At 36.8% G+C, this 18,836-nt stretch overlaps 1 protein-coding gene across 4 annotated transcripts in view; it reads right to left on the minus strand.

The window, feature by feature from the left end:
- LOC114047032 (spermatid perinuclear RNA-binding protein) overlaps window positions 1-18,836 on the minus strand; it is a 136,988-nt gene that overhangs the window by 46,541 nt on the left and 71,611 nt on the right. For 3 of the 4 annotated variants that reach the window (XM_027867693.1, XM_027867692.1, XM_027867694.1), the window contains exons 2-4: window positions 15,803-15,974; window positions 10,330-10,550; window positions 5,985-6,150 (exon numbers count right to left, since the gene is read on the minus strand). In XM_027867693.1, coding sequence (XP_027723494.1) covers window positions 5,985-6,150; window positions 10,330-10,550; window positions 15,803-15,805 — 390 coding nt within the window. In that variant the 5' untranslated portion in view covers window positions 15,806-15,974. Of the gene's footprint in view, window positions 1-5,984; window positions 6,151-10,329; window positions 10,551-15,802; window positions 15,975-18,836 lie in introns of those variants that run through there. The other variant, XM_027867695.1, reaches the window with a different exon arrangement.

An 18,836-nucleotide genomic window follows, 5' to 3' on the forward strand; every position in this document is an offset into this window, starting at 1 on the left:
AAAGTACTGAACTAAAGTCAGGATGCAAGTCCTGGCTGTCATTTAACTAGCTATCTGGAACCAGAAAGGTCACTTTACTTTCCCGGATGTCAGTTTCCTAATTTCCAAATGAGAGGAGGGAACTCGATCTCCAAGGTCCCTCCAGGCCCAATATCTATAGTAATATTTATATCTATGGGCTATCTTTGCTCTAGTAAAGAAACACTGAAAGCATTTGACAAAAAGGCCAAAGAATATGACCTAAAAATCTCTTATGAGACAGCCCCACAAAGTAAAGACATCCCCTATGCATGAGGCAGAAAAACCAAGTTATGTAAACTTAGAGTCACACGATAATTAGAGGGACCAGAGCTAGAATAAAACAATTTCAAAGATCATCTAACCGTCATTTGACAGAAGAATAAACTAAGACTCAGATACACAAAATGAGTGATCATACAGGGAGTTAGCATTAGGACCAGGACTCAAATGCAGACGTCCCTGTTCAAAGTCTAATACTATTTCCATTACACTACACTAACACACTGAACCTAGAGTCAGGCAGCCAGTCAAAATCCAATTATAAAAACTACTGAGCTATGCAAACTGGGACAATTTCACCTGACAAAACCATAGCATCATTGATAAAATAATGATAATATTTATATAATCCATTTTAAAGAATTGGTGAGAATGAAAAAACTTGGCAAGTTCTTAGAAATGTGAGTTGTAACAATTATTACTAACGTTCCATATCTCTTAATTCCTGACAGTGTTTAAAATTAAAAAAGCATTATCCTATACCATACTTCCAAATATTCAGAATGATAACTCTGAGAAACTGCAAAATTTTTGATCTTAGAAAAAATTTCATAATCATAAAAGGGAAGAAAATGGACTTAGTTTGGACATATGAAAGTAAGAATTGAAACAAAATAGGATTTTGAGTTTACCATCAGTTAATTAGAACCCATCATTTCCTCAATATTCTAGTGAATCAAAGTTTTATTATACTGCATCCATAGTTTCTACCAATCAATGGATTTTTTGACTCTGAACAAATGATCAAAAAATTTTAAATACATCCAGACTTGTATAATAAATCCAGGGGTAAAAAAATTTGTCCTTTTTATTAGGGATGAGTCTGGTAAAATTATTTTAGAGTACAAGAAGACACAAGAAGAATGAGGCAAAGCAATGAAGGATATCTAAATAAGGTCCTCAAAAAAGTTATAACCCCAATATGAATACAAGGGGATGAGTCAAAGGACAACATGAATATGAGTATTGAGAGCCAAATTAAATCAAGGATATCAAAGACAGGAATATCAAGTTATGCAGAGGATTGGGGAGGGAAAGAAAAGAGAAGATAGTACCTGGATCAAAGCAGACCAACAAGAAAGTAATTGTAATAGTTTAGGTCAGTGATAAGTATCTAAATTAGGGTGATGGCTAAGTAAGTGAGAAGAGGAGAGATATTCTGAAGGTAGAAGCAAGACACAGCAACTGGCTGGATATGGAAAATGAGGGAAAGGAACAAGCTGAAGATGACTCTCAAGCTTAAAAACTTAGATGACTCAAAGGCTGGTACCCCATCAGAAATAGCAAAGTTCTGAAGAAGTTTGGCTTAGGGAAAAGAATGAGCCCTATTTGGACATGTTGAGTTTTAGATGCCTATGGAACATCCAGCTGGATATGACCAGAAGAATATGTTCAAAAGAACTTTTAGTTGGAGAAGTAGAACTGGAGCTCAAAAGTTCCGTGAGAGTTGGATATGGAGATCGTGGAGTAATCTGCAGAGATGATAGGTGAAGCCATAAAACTAATAATCATCATCAAAAGGGGAGGGGGGCCCAGGACAGAGCCCAAGACACAGAAAAGGAACTGGCAGACAGGAGAAGCAGGAGAGAGCAGAATAGGGAAACGTACCAACAACAGAGCAGTCAGGAGGAATCAGTATCAACAGAGTCAAATGATGCGGCTGGGTCAAAAAAAGATGAGGAGTGAGAATTGGCTGTTGGATTTAATGAGAGAGAAATCGCTGATGACCTACGAGAGAGCAGTTTCATTCCAGTGGTGCACTGGAAGCAAGACTGCAAGGGATTAAGAAGTAGAAGATGACAAGTAGAGGTAACAAGGACAGAAAACTTTTTCTAGGATTTTGGAGGTAAAAGGGAGGTATACAATACAATAGCTTAATAGCTTGAGGGGACAGCCAGGTCAAATCAAGGTTCTGCAAAGACAGGAGAAATCTTTGACTATTTGAAGACAGCAGGGAAGAAGCCAAGAGATAAAGAGAGAAAATTATAGAGAGGAGAAACTCAAAGGAGGAAGCTCACAGGAAATGGCATAGGAGATCAAGAGTATAGTGGTTAACCTGGACAAGGAGGCCCCCTTTTCTTCCAAGACTGTAGAACAAAGAAGGAGAGAATGGTGGACGATGGTGAAATCAGGGAAGAGATTACAATGCATGACCTCAAAAATTTTCAATCAAGCATGAAGCAAGGTCCTCTGCTGAGAGGTAAGGGTTAAGTGAAATTAATATAGGGGGATGGAGGAAAGAAGAATAGGTCCAGAACAGAAACTGTGAAAAGTGTAAGTCAATCAGGAAACAGTATGGCTTGTAATGAGGGAGCAGCTAAGATTAGATCAATTTGTAGTTGGCCCAGTTACCAATGTTCTTTGACTTTTTCCAGCAGTGTTTAACAACCTAAGAGAGAAAGAAGATGGTACAAATAATAAAGGTTTTGCATTTCACAAAGTACTTTCCTCATAACAATGCTATGATGAGAGAACAGAAGACAAACTTAGACAAGTTAGAAGAGAAATACTCTCTTCATGTTACATAGCTAATAAATGCAAAGCTGGGTCTGAAACTTCTGTCTCCTAATGTCAAGTACAGTACTCTTCGAAATGCTGTCTGTTCCCTCCCGTAGACACATTAGAGAAAAGGAGGAGCAGTAAAAAGAATTTTTAATTTTGTTTTGTTCTGGTTTAGATCTGTGATTTCATCAATGTAAAGAACTCCTGCATTCCTTACGATGATGCAAGATTGGCAACATGCCTATAATTTAAAGAGTCTTAGAATGTCAGAGAAAATCATATTCAGATAAATTTTAGCTTTGTTCACTCTTATAAAAAAGATTCTAGAGAATAGAACAGGATTTGCAGGCAGAACGGACCTTTAAAGATTATCTGGTCCAACCTGATTTTACAGATTAAAAAATTGAGGCCCACAAAATTTAAGTCTTAGCTTGCCTAAGATCATGGTGATAGAAAGTGACAAAACCAGGATTCAAACGAAGGTCCTGAGAAACCAAACCTACAACTCTTTCCTCTGTACATTCTACCTCTTGAAAACAGAAAAAACAATTTTATGATTTATGCTTTCTGGAGTGTTATTTTCCATCTGCAATGGTAAAAGATAACTGAAGAGTTGACTACTATAACCAGTTTTGAAATCATGAGTATCTGATACATAAAAGAATAAGAGTAAAGGATGTCATGTTCATTAACTTAACTAGAATTGGAAGGAGCTTTAGTAAACACTTAACCTAACTCACCTGTTAACTTGATTGTTTAACAAGAACTATTATTACTCCAGAGTTTCCAAAACGGGAAATTCTTAAAATCTATAATTATCTTTACACTAAAAAAAACTGATGGAGCTGTCATTAAATTACTGCATTAATTCTTTAAAGGAAGCTCAAAGCATGCTTTTTATTAATCTTATAGTTTTACAAAACAAGAAAATAATCAGCAAAATATGGCTAACAGTCTGCTGACCTCAAAGAATGAGGAAAGGATTTGAGAGTACTTAAGCACTCTAGAAATGTGCATTATCACTTAGGAAAAGTAACAGAGTGTAATGTGAAAGAGTGTTGGAGTCAGTTCCTTGTAGCTCCAGAAGTATGATTTCATAAAACCTATATTCAAATCCCAGTACTAGTACTTACTAGCTGTGTGACCATGGACAAGTTACCTTCCCTCTCTGCACCTCCATTTCCTCATTAGTAAAATGGAGAGAATAAGTGCAATCTCTACCTCACAAGGCTATTGTGGGGAAAGTGCTCAGTGAACATTAAAGTGCTAATAAGTTATTATCCTGGAAAAGCTCCAGTCTTCTAGGCTTTCCAAAGGTTAAGTGACTATTTCAGGTAGACTCAAACAAATGTGTACTTAAATATTACACTAAGCTCCGGAGATAAAAGATAAAAAGCTATACAGTCCCTCAAGGAAATTAAAATGTATTTAAGTTAGCTTTAAATCATCTCACCAGTCCTTCTAGCTTTATAGAACCCACAGTTCCATGAAGTCCACTCCAAAAGAACTACTTTAAGGAAGTCTAGGTTTGTTGTTGTTGTTAATTTAGTATATACCTTAACTTCGCAAACATTTTCTCCACTTACATCACCACAAGTTTCCTTTATGTCACATGTCTTACTCACAGATCTATACCTAAAATATTTGTTTTCTCTGTAGTCTGGCTTGTGACCTCATCATCCAAATGAAACTGTTCTCTCCAAAGCTATCAATGACCTCTTAAATGCCAAATCTAATAACCTTTTCTCAATCCTCATCCTTCTTGACCCTTTCCACTAATACTGTCAATTATCTTCTTTTCCTTGATTTTCCCTTCTCCTTAGATTTTCACAACACTTATTTCCCAATTTTCCATTTATCTGACTGCTTCTTTCCAAGTCTCCTTTACTGTATCTTCATCTAGGTTATACCTGTAACCTTGGTAACCTTGGGTGTCCCCCAAGGGTGGGTCCTGGGCCCTTTTCTCTTCTCCTTCAATACTATTTCACTTGATTGTAGCTGTTTTTATGGTTTCAATCATCACCTCTATTCAGGTCATCCTCAGATCTGACTAGCCTACTAACCTCTCTCTTAACCTCCAGTCTTACATCTCCAACTACCCACGGGACATCTTGAATTGGATGTCTTACAGAAATATTACACTCAACATGTCCAAAACTGAACATAATTTCTTTCCCAAAAAGTCCTCCCCTCTTCCTAACTTCCTTATTGCTGCTGAGGCCACCACCATTCTCTAGTAACCCAGGCTCACCACCTAGGTGTTATCTTCAATTCTCTCAAAGCCCCCAGAGGCAATCTGCTGCCAAGTCCTGTCAATTCTACCTTCCAACTATCTCTCCAGTATACCCTCTTCTTTCCTCTAACACTGCCACTACTTTGGCGCAGGTCCTAATCATTTCACACATGGACTTACTGGCTAGTTGGTCTCCCTATCCTCCACTAAGCTATCAAAGTGATCTTCCTAAAGCACTGGCCTGATCATCTTATCTTCTATTCAATAAACTTCTGTGGCTCCCTATTACCACTAGGATCAAAGAAATCCTCTTGACTTTTCTTCATAACTTAGCCTCCTCCTATCTGCCCAGCTTCTTACACTTTATTCCCTTTCACATACTCAATAATCAAGACACAGCTCTCCTTACTATTCCTCCAACTAGAGAATGTATCTCCTGACTTGGCATTTTTACTGGTTGTTCCTCATACCTGGAATGTTTTCACTCCCCATCTACATCTCTTGCCTTTCATGGCTCCCTTCAGGTCTCAGCTAAAATCCCATCTCTAGCAAAAAGCCGTTCCTGGTCCTCCTTAATGCTACTGCCTTCCCTAAAAAATATCTTACATACAACATGTCCTAAAAATCTTAGTGTAGTTTTAAGCTATTTAATCTTATTTAATCAGTGAGTTTAAACTATTAAAGCTTAAAATTGCACTAAGACTGTTGCGACACATCCTGTATATCTCATTTGTACATAGTTGTTTGTATGCTGTCTCCCTCATGAGGCTGTGAGCTCCATGAAAGCAAGAAATGAAGGGTTTTTTTGCTTTTCTTTCTATCTCCAAAGCTCAGCATAATGACTGTCATATAGTAGATGCATAACAAATGCTTTTTGACTTGAATGAACATTTACCACTTTTACCTATGTAAAATCTACCTGGAAGGGTAGTTTTACAACAGAACTCACCTGAATTTGAATAGGAAGATTGTCTTTGACAGTGTGTAATAGAGTTTCCGTGGGTTTATCTTTGCACATCAGAACCAGCTCAAGGTCCATATCATCTTTTATCAACAAGCCTTTTGCAACTAGGCCAATTCTCATTACACCACAGAGTGTTCGGCCACCTTGATCCCTTTAAAAGAAAATTTTGAATGATTATCTTTACATGTGAGCACCAGGCTATTCCAGAGTCTAGAAGTACAACGAAGGAGTAGATAAGTGGATGCAAAGGAGAATAAAATTCGAAATATTCTGCTTTCTATGAGTATAGCAGAAAAGAAAGAGAAATATAATACCCATCTTATAGATGAGGTAACTAAGGCTCAAAGGTAAACAAGTAACCCAAGATATAGGGCTCTAAAAGTGGAATATCAACATAAACTAAGTGATTATTGCAGAATAGATATGAAATGATCTTGGATAAGTAATTTAACCACTCTGGGCCTCAGTTTCCTCACCTGAAAAAAGAATGGTTAATTCCTAAGGGCCCTTCCAGGCCTTTTCTATTTTGAGATTATGTGAAACAGTATCCCTGGAAATCATTACAACCTCATGACATTTTGGAGCTCTTAAGAATCTCATTCTTAAGGGGGGGGGAAGAATTACTATTTTCATCTTTAAATTATACCCAAAATGTTAGGTTTCCTTGCTGTTAAAATTTACATTTTTTAAAAGAGATTAAATAGAATACACAAGACAACTGAAAGAGTCTCTAGGACTAAGGAACAAAAGACCTGAGTTCTAGTTCTGTCAGTGGCTTACATGATGGCCTGGGGCAAATATTTTACCTCCCTGGGTCTGGTTTCTCAAATGTAGAATGGAAAGGTTGAAGAAAACAATCTCTAAGCTTTCTCTGCACTAAATTCTATGATCCTGTGACTTGTCACACAAGGTTATAGAGTTAGTAAATGACAGAGAGGACTCAAAACCACAATGAAGTAGAGCACTGCTTTCACTATGGTCCTATTCAGCTATAAAAGTATGTGGTTCTAAGATGCTTTCAACTACTGAACAGATAACACTGTGGGAATATTAAATAGGGGAAGAAAGCATAAGACATGGTTCTTGCTCACGAGAAGCTAACTAGGAAAACAAGACATAAATCAAGATACTTTAGCCTCTTTCAGCTTCAGTTTCCAATCTATAAAAAAAGGATAGTACTTGCACTACATATCTATTGTGAAAAATTCTTTAACAGTGCTATAGGAATATGAGCTTCATTCACAGTTGAAACACATATAAATCAATGTTAAAACAGGATATGATAAAGTATCCACATGACACAAAAATCAATAGCTGTAAAAGTTTAAAAGAATGTCATCAACGTGGGTAAAAACTATGGAGGAAAGTCTCCTAAAGGAGAAGAGATTGGACTCATTTAAGTGAAAAAAGTATTCCAAGGGGGGCTGTGGCAAAAAAAAAAAAAGTAATATAGGTCAACCAGGCCCAGGCAGACAATGGCAAGCAGAAGCAGTGATCTACAGTAGAAAATTCATTAGATTTCAAGTCTCAGAATGTGGGTGTGAATCCCTGTTCTGGTTCTTACTTTATGATCTTAACCAAATCATTTCCCTTCTCTGTATCTCAGTTTCCTCCTCTACAAAGAGTTGAACTCTGATTATCTCTTCTAACACTAAACCCATGATCCTAGGAGATACAGGTTGAAAAGTAAGACTCTGGGAAGAGTGTGGAATGGTTGAATGCTAAACTAAGAATGTAAACTTGATTCCATGTACAATGCAGGTAGAATGGGGGAAAAGTGATGATTAGGGGAATGATCAAAGCTTCTAATGTTATTCTGCCAGCAACATGTAGGATAAACTGAAAGGACCAGAGAGAACACTTACAAGGCTCCTGTGAAATGTTGATGATTCAAAGGCTAATGACACTGGTAAGAGATAAATGTAAGAAGCAAAATGCATCATTTTAAAGAAAAGATCTGCTTACTAGCTGTGTGACCCTGGGCAAAAAATTGCCTCACCAAAAAAAAAAAAAAAAGACCTGAAGAACTCAGTGAATGAGTAGATGTAGATAACAGCAAGAAGAACTGAAGGTGATTCAAAATTTCCCAATGTCAGTAACTAAAGCTAAATTCCCTGTCCTGTTGAAATTCACACTCAAGTAGAGAGATGTAACATATACACAGATGATAATACAAAATGAAGAATAAGAAATGCTTGAAAAGTATAAAAAGTTATTCAGGAAGAAAGAAGAGGAAGATTATTTTTGATTGCACAGCTCAAGAAATGCTTCATGGAAGAAATAGGTAGCATCTGAAGGAATGCTCGTCTACCTTGATATATGTGGAAATCGAGACCCAGAGACATTAACTCATGGTTCTGTACCTTTGCTAGTTCCAGAGCTAACTCTAACAAATTCCAATTTGCGGCCCTTCCTAGATTATCATTTCTGATCTCCAGTAAGAATGGTAGGGAGAGACGCCATCAGCCTGGGTTCAAATATTCACAGGGATTACTCCACAAATTGCATTATTCATATGTGCTCAGTCAAGAACTGACTTTATTCACATGTCCAATTCTGTTATAAAACTCAAAGTTAAGTCTAAGGTCTATAAACCTTTAAAAACCTTTAAAACACAGTGACCTCACCAAGTTAAACAATAGTCACCTGGAAAGCTTTTCCAGGGTCTCCCAGTTCTGTGTAAAAACATCTTCCAAGATAAGACTTGTTAAGAAAAGCCAGGCACTTGCCTAAGTACACTCTAAATTTGGAAGCAGAACTATTTCAACATACATATAAACTCAGGGAAATAAAAAGAGGTTATTGAATGACCCCACTGAGACCTCACACAAGTCCCAAATTCACCAGTATCATTTTTAAAAGCCATTATATATTTTATCTATATTAGAAGGGTACTGGACTACTGCCAAGGGACTAAGAAACAAGACTAAGGTCCCTTCCAGTTCTAACATTATACATTCTAAAATCCGATCCATATCTAACATTCTATATTACGTATTTTAGCCACTTACACTTCAAGCCTTACAAACTTTTAAAGCTGTCCTAAAATGGAATGGGCTGCCTCCAGAGATGCAGTTCTTCCATAACTGGAACTCTTCAAACAAAGGCTGGATGATCACTTGTTAGGAATGTTGCAAAAGGAATTTATCATATGGGGTGGACAATAAGACTCCTGAAGCCCATCCGTATCTGTGATTCTAAGACATCACCAAATACAGTGTATATTTCCCAAGAATAAGACCATCAAGTAAAGAAATATTCTACTTTGGCAGAAAGGGACCTTAAGGCATAAAATGCTGTTACCATAAAAGGCAATAAAAATAATCTATTCTCAAATATGGAGAAGAATTTTAATTGGTCCAATGATTCTGAAAAGAAATGTGGAATTATTCTAAGAAGTAACTAAGAAATACATATCCATAGCATAATACCCAGAAATTTCACTGCTAGAAAGTCAAAGACAAAAATTAAGATCTCATATACACCAAAATATTTGTAGCAGTACTTTTTCTGATAACAAAAAAGCTAAAAACAATTGAGGAATGGCTAAACAAACTGCAGTACAAGAAAATAATGAAATATTACTGCCCCCTTAGAAAAGAAAGCATGACATATACTTTCAGATTCAATTGAAATGTTGGTTAGTTTTGCTGAGCTACTTTCTTTTCTTTTTCCTTCTCTTTTTTTTGGGGGGGAAAGGGGTGCTTTTCAGTTTTTTGTTTGAAAAAGGAAAGCTGGCTGGGTAAGGGTTGGGGAAAAAGATATATTCAGAAGCAAAGGTAATGTAAACGAAAGAAACAGCTCCTAGTTCTCGCCTTCCATTTTAGTGTGCTATCCACACCAAAATCACCTACATTTTAAATTTATTTTCATGCAATGTTGACTCTGAGATTTTAAATGACTTATTATAATACAGTACCCATAATCCTCTCCCCAAGGAAAGCTACTAGTTATTTCAAATAAATGAAAGGAAAAAAATTGGGTGGTGCTTTCTACTAAAAAGATAGCCTTAAAGAATGAAGAGATTATTCAGTTTGGTGTCCTAGCTACCAATGGGACAGTGAAGTCTACATCACAGAATTGTCATTAAGGAATAAACTTTATAAACCTTCAAGAAGTATAGAAATGAGAAGCAGTTTTAGGTCTTCTTTCTAGAGTCCACTAACCATTAATTTTTTTCTTTCTAAATTCAAAGTATTCACCCGTCAGAAAATCACTTAATAAATGCTAGTTGACTGACCAACTTCCATACCAATTTACTTCCTAGTTATGCTCAGATATATCAAGAAACATATTGCATAGTAAAGCATTATAAAGTCGGTTCACTCACTTGGCAGAGTTTTCTCCAGCATCATCCTTTTTCACATCTACATCTCCCTCTGTTTTCCCAGATTTACTCATCTCATCCATCCAATCTGAGACATGTTTAAGAGCACATTCCACAGTGGATACCATGTTCTGGACAGCTTCAAGTTCTTCTGGAGATGGATAAATTGTTGAATGTTTCACCATAACATGGCGATCATCATTAGCAAAAGATCTAATAGATCTCTGTTAGAAAAGTAAGGGGAAAAATGTTACTAGTTTGAGATAATAATAACAGTAGCTCCCATTACTATACTCCTTTATGGCTTACAAAGAGTAGACAACACCAAATGTCATTTTAAAATTGCCTCTAGGGTGAGGCCAAGATGGCAGAGTAAAAGCAGGGATTCGTTTCAGCTCTCCCCCAAACCTCTCCAAATACATGTAAAAAATAACTCTAAACAAATTTTAGAACAGCAAAACCAACAAAAAGACAGAGTGAAACAAATTTCAAGCCCAAGATAACCTGGATGGTTGATGGGAAAGGTCTGTTACACTGGGCTGGTAGAGGAACTCAGTCCAGCCACACAGGCACAGATTGGGCCCCAGCAAACCTGGAGCAGGCCTCAGGGGACTGAATCACTGGCAACTGTGGTGATTTCCAGACTTCTCAACCCACAAATGCCAAAGACAACATACAAGGTCAATAGGAAAGGTCTGTCAGAACTGGATGACAGAAGAACGCAGTCCAGGCCCAGCACAGCCCCAGGGTGGCAGCATCTTCTGGAGATCTCAGCACACAGAAGGTAAGGAGATTTAACAACTAAGGAGGAGATTAACAGGAATCTCTTTGTTGGCACTGAGGAAGGATTCTGTTGTTTGCCCATACTTGGACCTGGGTCACAGTCCTGGGGCAAGGAGGAGCACTGGCATAGCTGAGCGTGTGGAAGCAGTAAAGACCGAACCCTCCTCACAGTTCCTGGGCAGAAAAGAGTGCTTGTGGTCACTCACAGACCAAAACACAGGCCAGGAGGGAAGTAAACACCTCTCCTTAAATCATACCACCGTGGAAGAACTGAAAACTTTCAGATCCCTAGAATTATCTCCGAAAACAGCTGCAAAAAGCCCCTGAAGCTTCAGATAATATGCCCTCCACACAGGAAGCAGAGCCCTACTTTAACAAAGAGTTTATAACTCAGCTGGGATCATGAGCAAACTGTGGAAAAAATCTCAGACTATAGAATCTTACTTTATTGACAAAGAAAATCAAAACATATCAGAAGAAGACAGCAAAGTCAAAGCTCCTACATCCAAAGCCTCCAAGAAAAAAATAGGAATTGGTGTCAGGCCATGGAAGAACTCAAAAAGGATTTTGAAAATCATGTAAGAGAAGTGCTGGAAAAATTGGGAAGAGAAATGAAGGTGATGCAAGAAAATCATAAAAAACAAGTCAACAGCTTGCTAAAGAAGTCTCAAAAAAATATTGAACAAAATAACACCTTAAAAAAATAGCCTAACCCAAATGGCAAAAGAGGTCCAAAAAGCCAATGAGGAGAAGAAGGCCTTAAAGAGCAAAATTGCCTAAATGGAAAAGGAGGTCCAAAAGCTCACTGAAGAAAATATTTCCTTAAAAATTAGAATGCAGCAAATTAAAGCTAATGACTCTAAGAGAAATGCAAGAAATTGTAAAAGAGGAAGAATGAAAAAATTGAAGACAATTTGAAATATCTCATTGGAAAAATAACTAACCTGGAAAATAGATCCAGGAGAAAGAATTTAAAAATTATTGGACTACCTGAAAACCATGATCAAAACAAGCCTACTTGGTTGCATCTTCACTGCAGGCCTCTGTCTCAGCCAATATTGTTTTCTCAGATCTGTCCCAGCTCTTCCTTTGACACATAGAGACTCAGTACCAGTGGCAACAGTGGCAAACAACAAAGTGGCTGAGGCCTCTTGTTGGTGGGACAGGATGCTTCTATGCTCTTAGCTGCAAGAACGGAGTGGAATGGTAGACCAGAAATCTCTTCAAGGGCAAAGGAAAGAGGAAACTTAATGTATTTTCTCATACAGCTTTTCCTTTCTCCTTCAGTGCCTCATTGATTTCATTCCCTTTAAGAAGAAAGGTTTTATACCTGCTAACTTAAATTTTGAGTACCAAATTCTCTCCCTTAGCACCTAGCATAAATCTCTGCACACAGGAGTTCCTTAATAAATGTTTGTTGTTAAATTCAATGAGCCACTAAAGTAAATAATAATAACAGTATTAAATATTATCTTAAAGGATATTGGAGAACGAAAAAAAAAAGAGCCTAGACATCATCTTTCAAGAAATTATCAAGGAAAACTGCCATGATATTCTAGAATCGGAGGGTAAAATAGAAATTGAAAGAATCCACTGACCACCTCCTGAAAGAGATCCCAAAAGGAAAACTCCCAGGAATATTATAGCCACATTCCAGAGTTCCTAGATCAAGGAGAAAATACCGCAAGCAGTCAGAAAGAAACAATTCAAGTGTTGTGGAAACACAATCAGGATAACACAAGATTTAGCAGTTTCTACATTAAGGGATCTGAGGGCTCTGATCAGAGGTCAAAGGAGCTAGGATTAAAACCTAGCTCACCTACCCAGCAAAACTGGGCAATCAATGAGAAGTAAAAATTGACATTCAATGATGCAGAGAAATTTAAGGCATTCTTGGGAAGCCAGAGCAAAACAGAAAAACTGACTTTCAAATACAAGACTCAAGAGAAGCATGAAAAGGTAAACAGGAAAGAGAAATCATAAGGAACTTGTTAGAGTTGAAGTATTTACATTTCTACATGGAAAGATGATATGTGTAACCTGAGACCTTTCTCATTATTAAGGTAACTGGAGGGAAAATATATATATATATATATATATTTATATTTATACACACACACACAGAGATAGATAGATACATAGATAGACAGACAGATAGACAGAGGGCACAGAGTGAGTTGAATATGAAGGGATTATATCTAAAAAATAAAATTAAGGGGTGAGAGAGGAATGTACTGGGAGGAGAAAGGGAGAGGTAGAATGGGGTAAATTATCTCACATAAAAAAGGCAAGAAAAAGCTTTAACAGTGGAGGGGAAGAGGGGGAAGGTGAGAGAGAGTGAGTGATTTAAGCAAGCAAAACCAGAAAAGTAAAAACAAGTGTTAAAACAATAATAGTAATGACAACAAAAACTCGACGCTGTGTAATCTGATGGTTCTCTGGGGAAGAAGAGGTACCAATGTAATGTAATGTAAATCTTTTTAAAACCAAAGGTGTCAATAAAATTATAGAAAATATAAGGTTTTCCAGGGTGAGAGAGAGAGTTTAAAGGCATTTCCATTTATCTTTTTAATTTTTCAAAAAGTTACAAAAGAGTTATAATATCACTGTCATGGCTGCTGAGAAGGAATAATGGCAGTCCATTTTATATTGGTCTTAGAGCTCATAGAGTAACTTACAGGAGGATCTCAAGCTCTCAAGCTCTGTGGTCTGAAAGCCATTTCAAAAAATTTCAACTACTTAACTACTTACCATCGGTGAGTAGGGGGAGTAGGGTTAGGATGAGGGGAATTCTATAACAATGGAGTTCTAAAAAGAATTTCTAGTATGATATTCTCTCAAGCTAGAAGACTTGCATATGGATCAACTGGATGGAGTATTTGTCATCTTAAGACCAGACCAGCTAATCTGGAGCAACTTATCACCAAAATTTTGGTCACTGGTGATAATTTTTTTGGCTAGAGTAGTTTAGTCTAAAAAAGTGTAAGAGGCCTACAATCACCATCAGAAGAACCCATACTAACAAAATGAGTGATCTACGAAGCATTAAAGAATATCATCTACTCACATTTGTAGAATGTTTAAAGTATGCAATGAACTTTCCTTACCACAATCCTGTAAATATAAGCATTATCAAGGCCATTTTGACAGATGGAGAAACAACATCACCCAGAGATAAAATGACTTGTCCAGGGTCACAAGCAACTAAGTGCTGGATAAGAGAATATACCTAAGAACTCATGATTCAAACCTCAAAGTACTTTACTCTCTACCACACTGCAACTCATTATGATCATTATAAGTTACAATTTATAATAGTTAAATATTATAATGCTATTACTGCACTACAATAACAGTAGAATTAATAACAACTGGTACTTTACAAAGCAATCTTGGGGGGAAGCAGGCTGCACTATCCCCATTTATCAGATGAGAAAAATTATAGCTCTGCAAAGAGGTGAAGTGATTTTTCCAGGGTCACAAGGCTAAAATAAAGTCTAGGTTCAAATTACAATAGATGTTCCAATAAACCACCATGCTGCCTCTAATCAATATATTCTAGTACATTGATTAATATGATCTTTGTGTTTTTTCCAAGGATTAAAACATCTTAAAGTCTCTCATTCATAGTTGACTTACAAGAAGTGTATTTACAAAACAGGTTTAACTAATATTCCCCAGAGAGAGACAAGTAAAACAACTGACCACATTTTATAAATGCAGAATCTGGGTCACAGAGAGGTTAAATGACTTGACAAAAGTTCATGAAGTCAGTCTGAAACAAGACTAAGTAACATTGAAATCATCCTCTTTCTTGGACAATTTACATACCTGATAATTTTGCATATTGAAAAAAGGTGTGGCTCAGATAATAAAGGACAGAGGTATCATAGTACAGTTACAAATTAGTATTCACTTCAATATGTCAAGTATCAGTGATTGTATCCATGTGCACATAGTATCCAGCTCTTCCGCACCTCTAATATAAAGGAGCTACTCATCTGCCCTTACTCCCCTCCTCTCCCCCACTCCCACCCTCTGCCCCGCCCTAGTACCAAGTCTCCAGATGCTGAGCCTCCCTCCATTTAGCTGTGACAGGTGATAAGATGTGAGAGCAGGAGAAACTACAGAAATCATCCATCCCTTCTCACTGGCAAAGGATACAACTGAGGCCCAGGGAGGGAAAGAAACTTGTTCATGGTGCTCAGACAATAAACACATTGTCTACTGTAAGGGCAATGTTTGAAACTTTTCAGTTTATGCTCCACGGGCAGAATCTTTGTGCCCAGGGACTTCTCCACGACATGATGAAAATATCAGGGGAGGTGTATGTTTTAAAGAGGAAAAAATAATTGACCTTGAAGTAGAAGTCTGGAAGTGATTCATTTAAACTACAGTTCAAGGTCATTTAGTTTGCCAGTTTTATTAGAAAACATTATTTATGAACATTCTCTCATTTGAATTTAATAATTCATGGCCTGCAGGCTCACAGGGCTCCATTTTGTGGTTTAAAGGACTCTATAATAAATCATACCTCATCTGCTTTGCTTAAATAGCAGCTCAGTGCCATCTTTGTCCTAGCATTAGAGCCAAAAAATTAACACCTAACACCTTTTTCTAATGTTAACTTTTCCAATATCGAGTTAAAAGAATACTTTGACTAAGATCAAGAGAATTAGTGGGAATTACCTACCATGGTTTGCTAAAATGTTTTAGCTTCTTTTTTTCCGTTCTTTTTCCCTCTTCCTTGTTGTCTTCAATAGACACTGTTTTGTGAGACAGAACCTCCTCATAAGCCTTTCAGTCTCCTGACAGATTGAGTTAATGTGGCAAAGATGGCCCAAGAACTGCTCTCTGGAAAACACCTGAAAGCGGAACAGGAAAAAAAAAAATCTTTTTAAAACGTGAAGTTGTAATTACTATCAAGTAACCATCTACTCATATTTGTAGAATGTTTTAAAGTATGCAACTCATACTAACTAACTCAATATTATGCCATCAATTAAAAGGCAAAAAGTTTTCAGGAAGAAAATCATCGTGGGTTCTTTTTGTTTTGTTTTTTAAGAAGCTGATGTAGTCATAGACAATGTAAGCTTCAGAATCACATAATATGGGTAAATGTGGTTAAGATATTTAAACCTGAAAAGGTAATAATAATAACAGAAGCATGCATTTCATTAAGTGCTTAGACAACCTTCTATAATGCTTATCTCACAATCAACTTGTGGAGGTAGGGAGTATATTATTCCCATTTTACCAAAAAGAAATCTCAGAAGAGAATTGTCTTACAACTATATAATTGCCTTCCTCACATTTTCCTAGAATACTTTGCCTGACCTGCCTTCCGTTTTACACCCCCACATCCTGACCTACTTTGTATTATACCACTTGTATACATATCTTATCTTCCTCCTCCAACTTCCAAAGTAATTCCTTGAGAGTAAGAATTCTTTTTTAAAAAATTATGGTGGCAGCTAGGTGGCACAGTGGATAGAGCACCGGTCCTGAAGTCAGGAGTACCTGAGTTCAAATCCAGCCTCAGACCAAACACTTGACACTTACTAGCTGTGTGACCCTGGGCAAGTCACTTAACCCCAATTGCCTAAAAAAAAAAAAAAAATTATGTCCCCACTGCCTTATACACAATAGATGCCTAAATGTTAGGTGAATTCATTTGAATAGAAATTTATTTGTTAAAAATAAACTCAAAAATCATTTGAATTTATTTCTATCAAACTTTACAAAGTTATTTTCTCATATAGTCATAAGAAGTAGGCAGTGCAGAGATTATTATCCCCATTTTCCAAATGAGAAAACTAAGACTCAGAGAATTGGACTGATTTTCCCAAGAGCTAGTCAGGGATAGAACAATGATTCAGTCCTCTGCCTCCAAGTTCAGGATTCTTCCCATTGCACCAAAGCAATCCTTTCTCCAGATTCACGTATTTATAACAAACTAACAATGGATAAGTCAATTTATATATTTTGGCATCAGTGTTCTCATCTATAAAATGGCAAAGGCCCAGTTTTCAGACAATGAACCAAATTGAAGGTACTTTTACAGTTCTAAGACCTAGATTTGCATAAATCTCTAAGAATATGTTTAACTTCCCATAAGCTCCCAACACCACTGTTCTATATCTATTTTGCACAACCTCTGCAGGAACCAATGTATTCTACAGTTCAGAAAAATATGTGAACATGTATAGCATCAGCGAAACAATTCTGAAATCGTTATCTATAATCCATGCAGTTTCCAAACAAAGCAAGCCTAGAGAGTTAACACCAAAGTACAACAGGTCTTTCAGCCACAGAGGTAGCAAAGGGAGTAATTAAAACTGTTTATCACCTAACTCAAAACACAAGGGAAAATTGTTTCCCTTCTATTTAAATACCTCTCCATTGAAAAGATATTCATTAGATGAATACTGACAACTCAACCAACAGAAATAGCTGCTCTGTCCTCCAAAGAAAGTCCCACCCCTCCTTTTTTCAGTGGATCTAGGTAAGAAATACAACTTATATGCCAAATATATATGCATAACTGTGTCCAACTGATAATCCAACTATGACCTACATGCAAAATTACTGATGTCACTACTCAAATTTTCTGAGTTCAGCAAATTCACCTGAATTATTATGTTTCCATGAACACTACATAAGTTTAGTGACTACAAAAGGTTCTAATAAATGAAAGCTGTTTCAATTAGTACTCTGATGATAATGAAGACAATATAGTTAACAATAACAAACTTTCACTAAAGTTCCCACCCTTTCAAATCCTAGCTCAGTTTCTTAGTACATTGGGCAAGTCACCTCACTTCTCTAGGTCAGTTTCCAAATCTGTAAAATGAGATTGGAGTAGATAATTTCTAGGGCACCTTCAGATTTTAAATCCTATAGTAAGAGACCAACTTGAATTTTTTGTTTGTTTTAATATTTAATCTATTGCAATGGAAGCAAAATGACCTAGTGGATAGAGCACTGGGCTCAGACTGAGGAAGACCTAGTCATAAATCCCACCTCTGACACTTACTACCTGTTTGAACCTAGGCAAGTCATTGTGTCTCAACTCTGTGTCTTGAGACCTAGGACAAATCTACTAAGTCAGAAATGAGTTTTGATTTGATCTGTTGGTACAGGAAGCCCCTATCACTAGAAGTTCCCTTCACTGATGAAAAGGCATATCCTTTAATAATTTTAATTTACTGACATAGTTTAGACTAAATAGCTACTTCCCCAAAAAACACTCCAAATAAATACCCTAGAAAGTACTTATCCCCCCCAAAAAAATTAACATAAATAAGAAATGCGTAATGACTGTTGTATTTGACCAGAGTTTTGCTGCCTCTTTACAGTGATTTTATTTGCATTGATGTGGTAATATAAACCCACCGGGGAAAAGAAAAAAAAAAAAAGGAATGGAAAACAGCACCTAACTTGTACCCTTCAAAGTCACTATGTTTTATTGTTAAGGCTGATTTAGGTATTCCTGTTCCTGAATGTCTATCAAGTTTTGTCTATCAAGTGATCTTATAACAATTATATGAAAGAGGAAAGGCTTAAATATGCCCCAAAAAAGTTTAAGTATCCAATTGTACTATGTCTTCTGAGACACAAAACTGGGTATCAAACAGTCTTTAAACAGCACCTTTTATTATCAAAAGACCATCTGTTGCTATTCCACAGAACTGAGGAACTATGTGAAGGGAAATTAAAATTTGGAG

Source organism: Vombatus ursinus, unplaced genomic scaffold (genome assembly GCF_900497805.2).
Source record: "Vombatus ursinus unplaced genomic scaffold, bare-nosed wombat genome assembly UNPS02014786.1, whole genome shotgun sequence".
Classification (NCBI taxonomy): Eukaryota; Metazoa; Chordata; class Mammalia; order Diprotodontia; family Vombatidae; genus Vombatus; species Vombatus ursinus.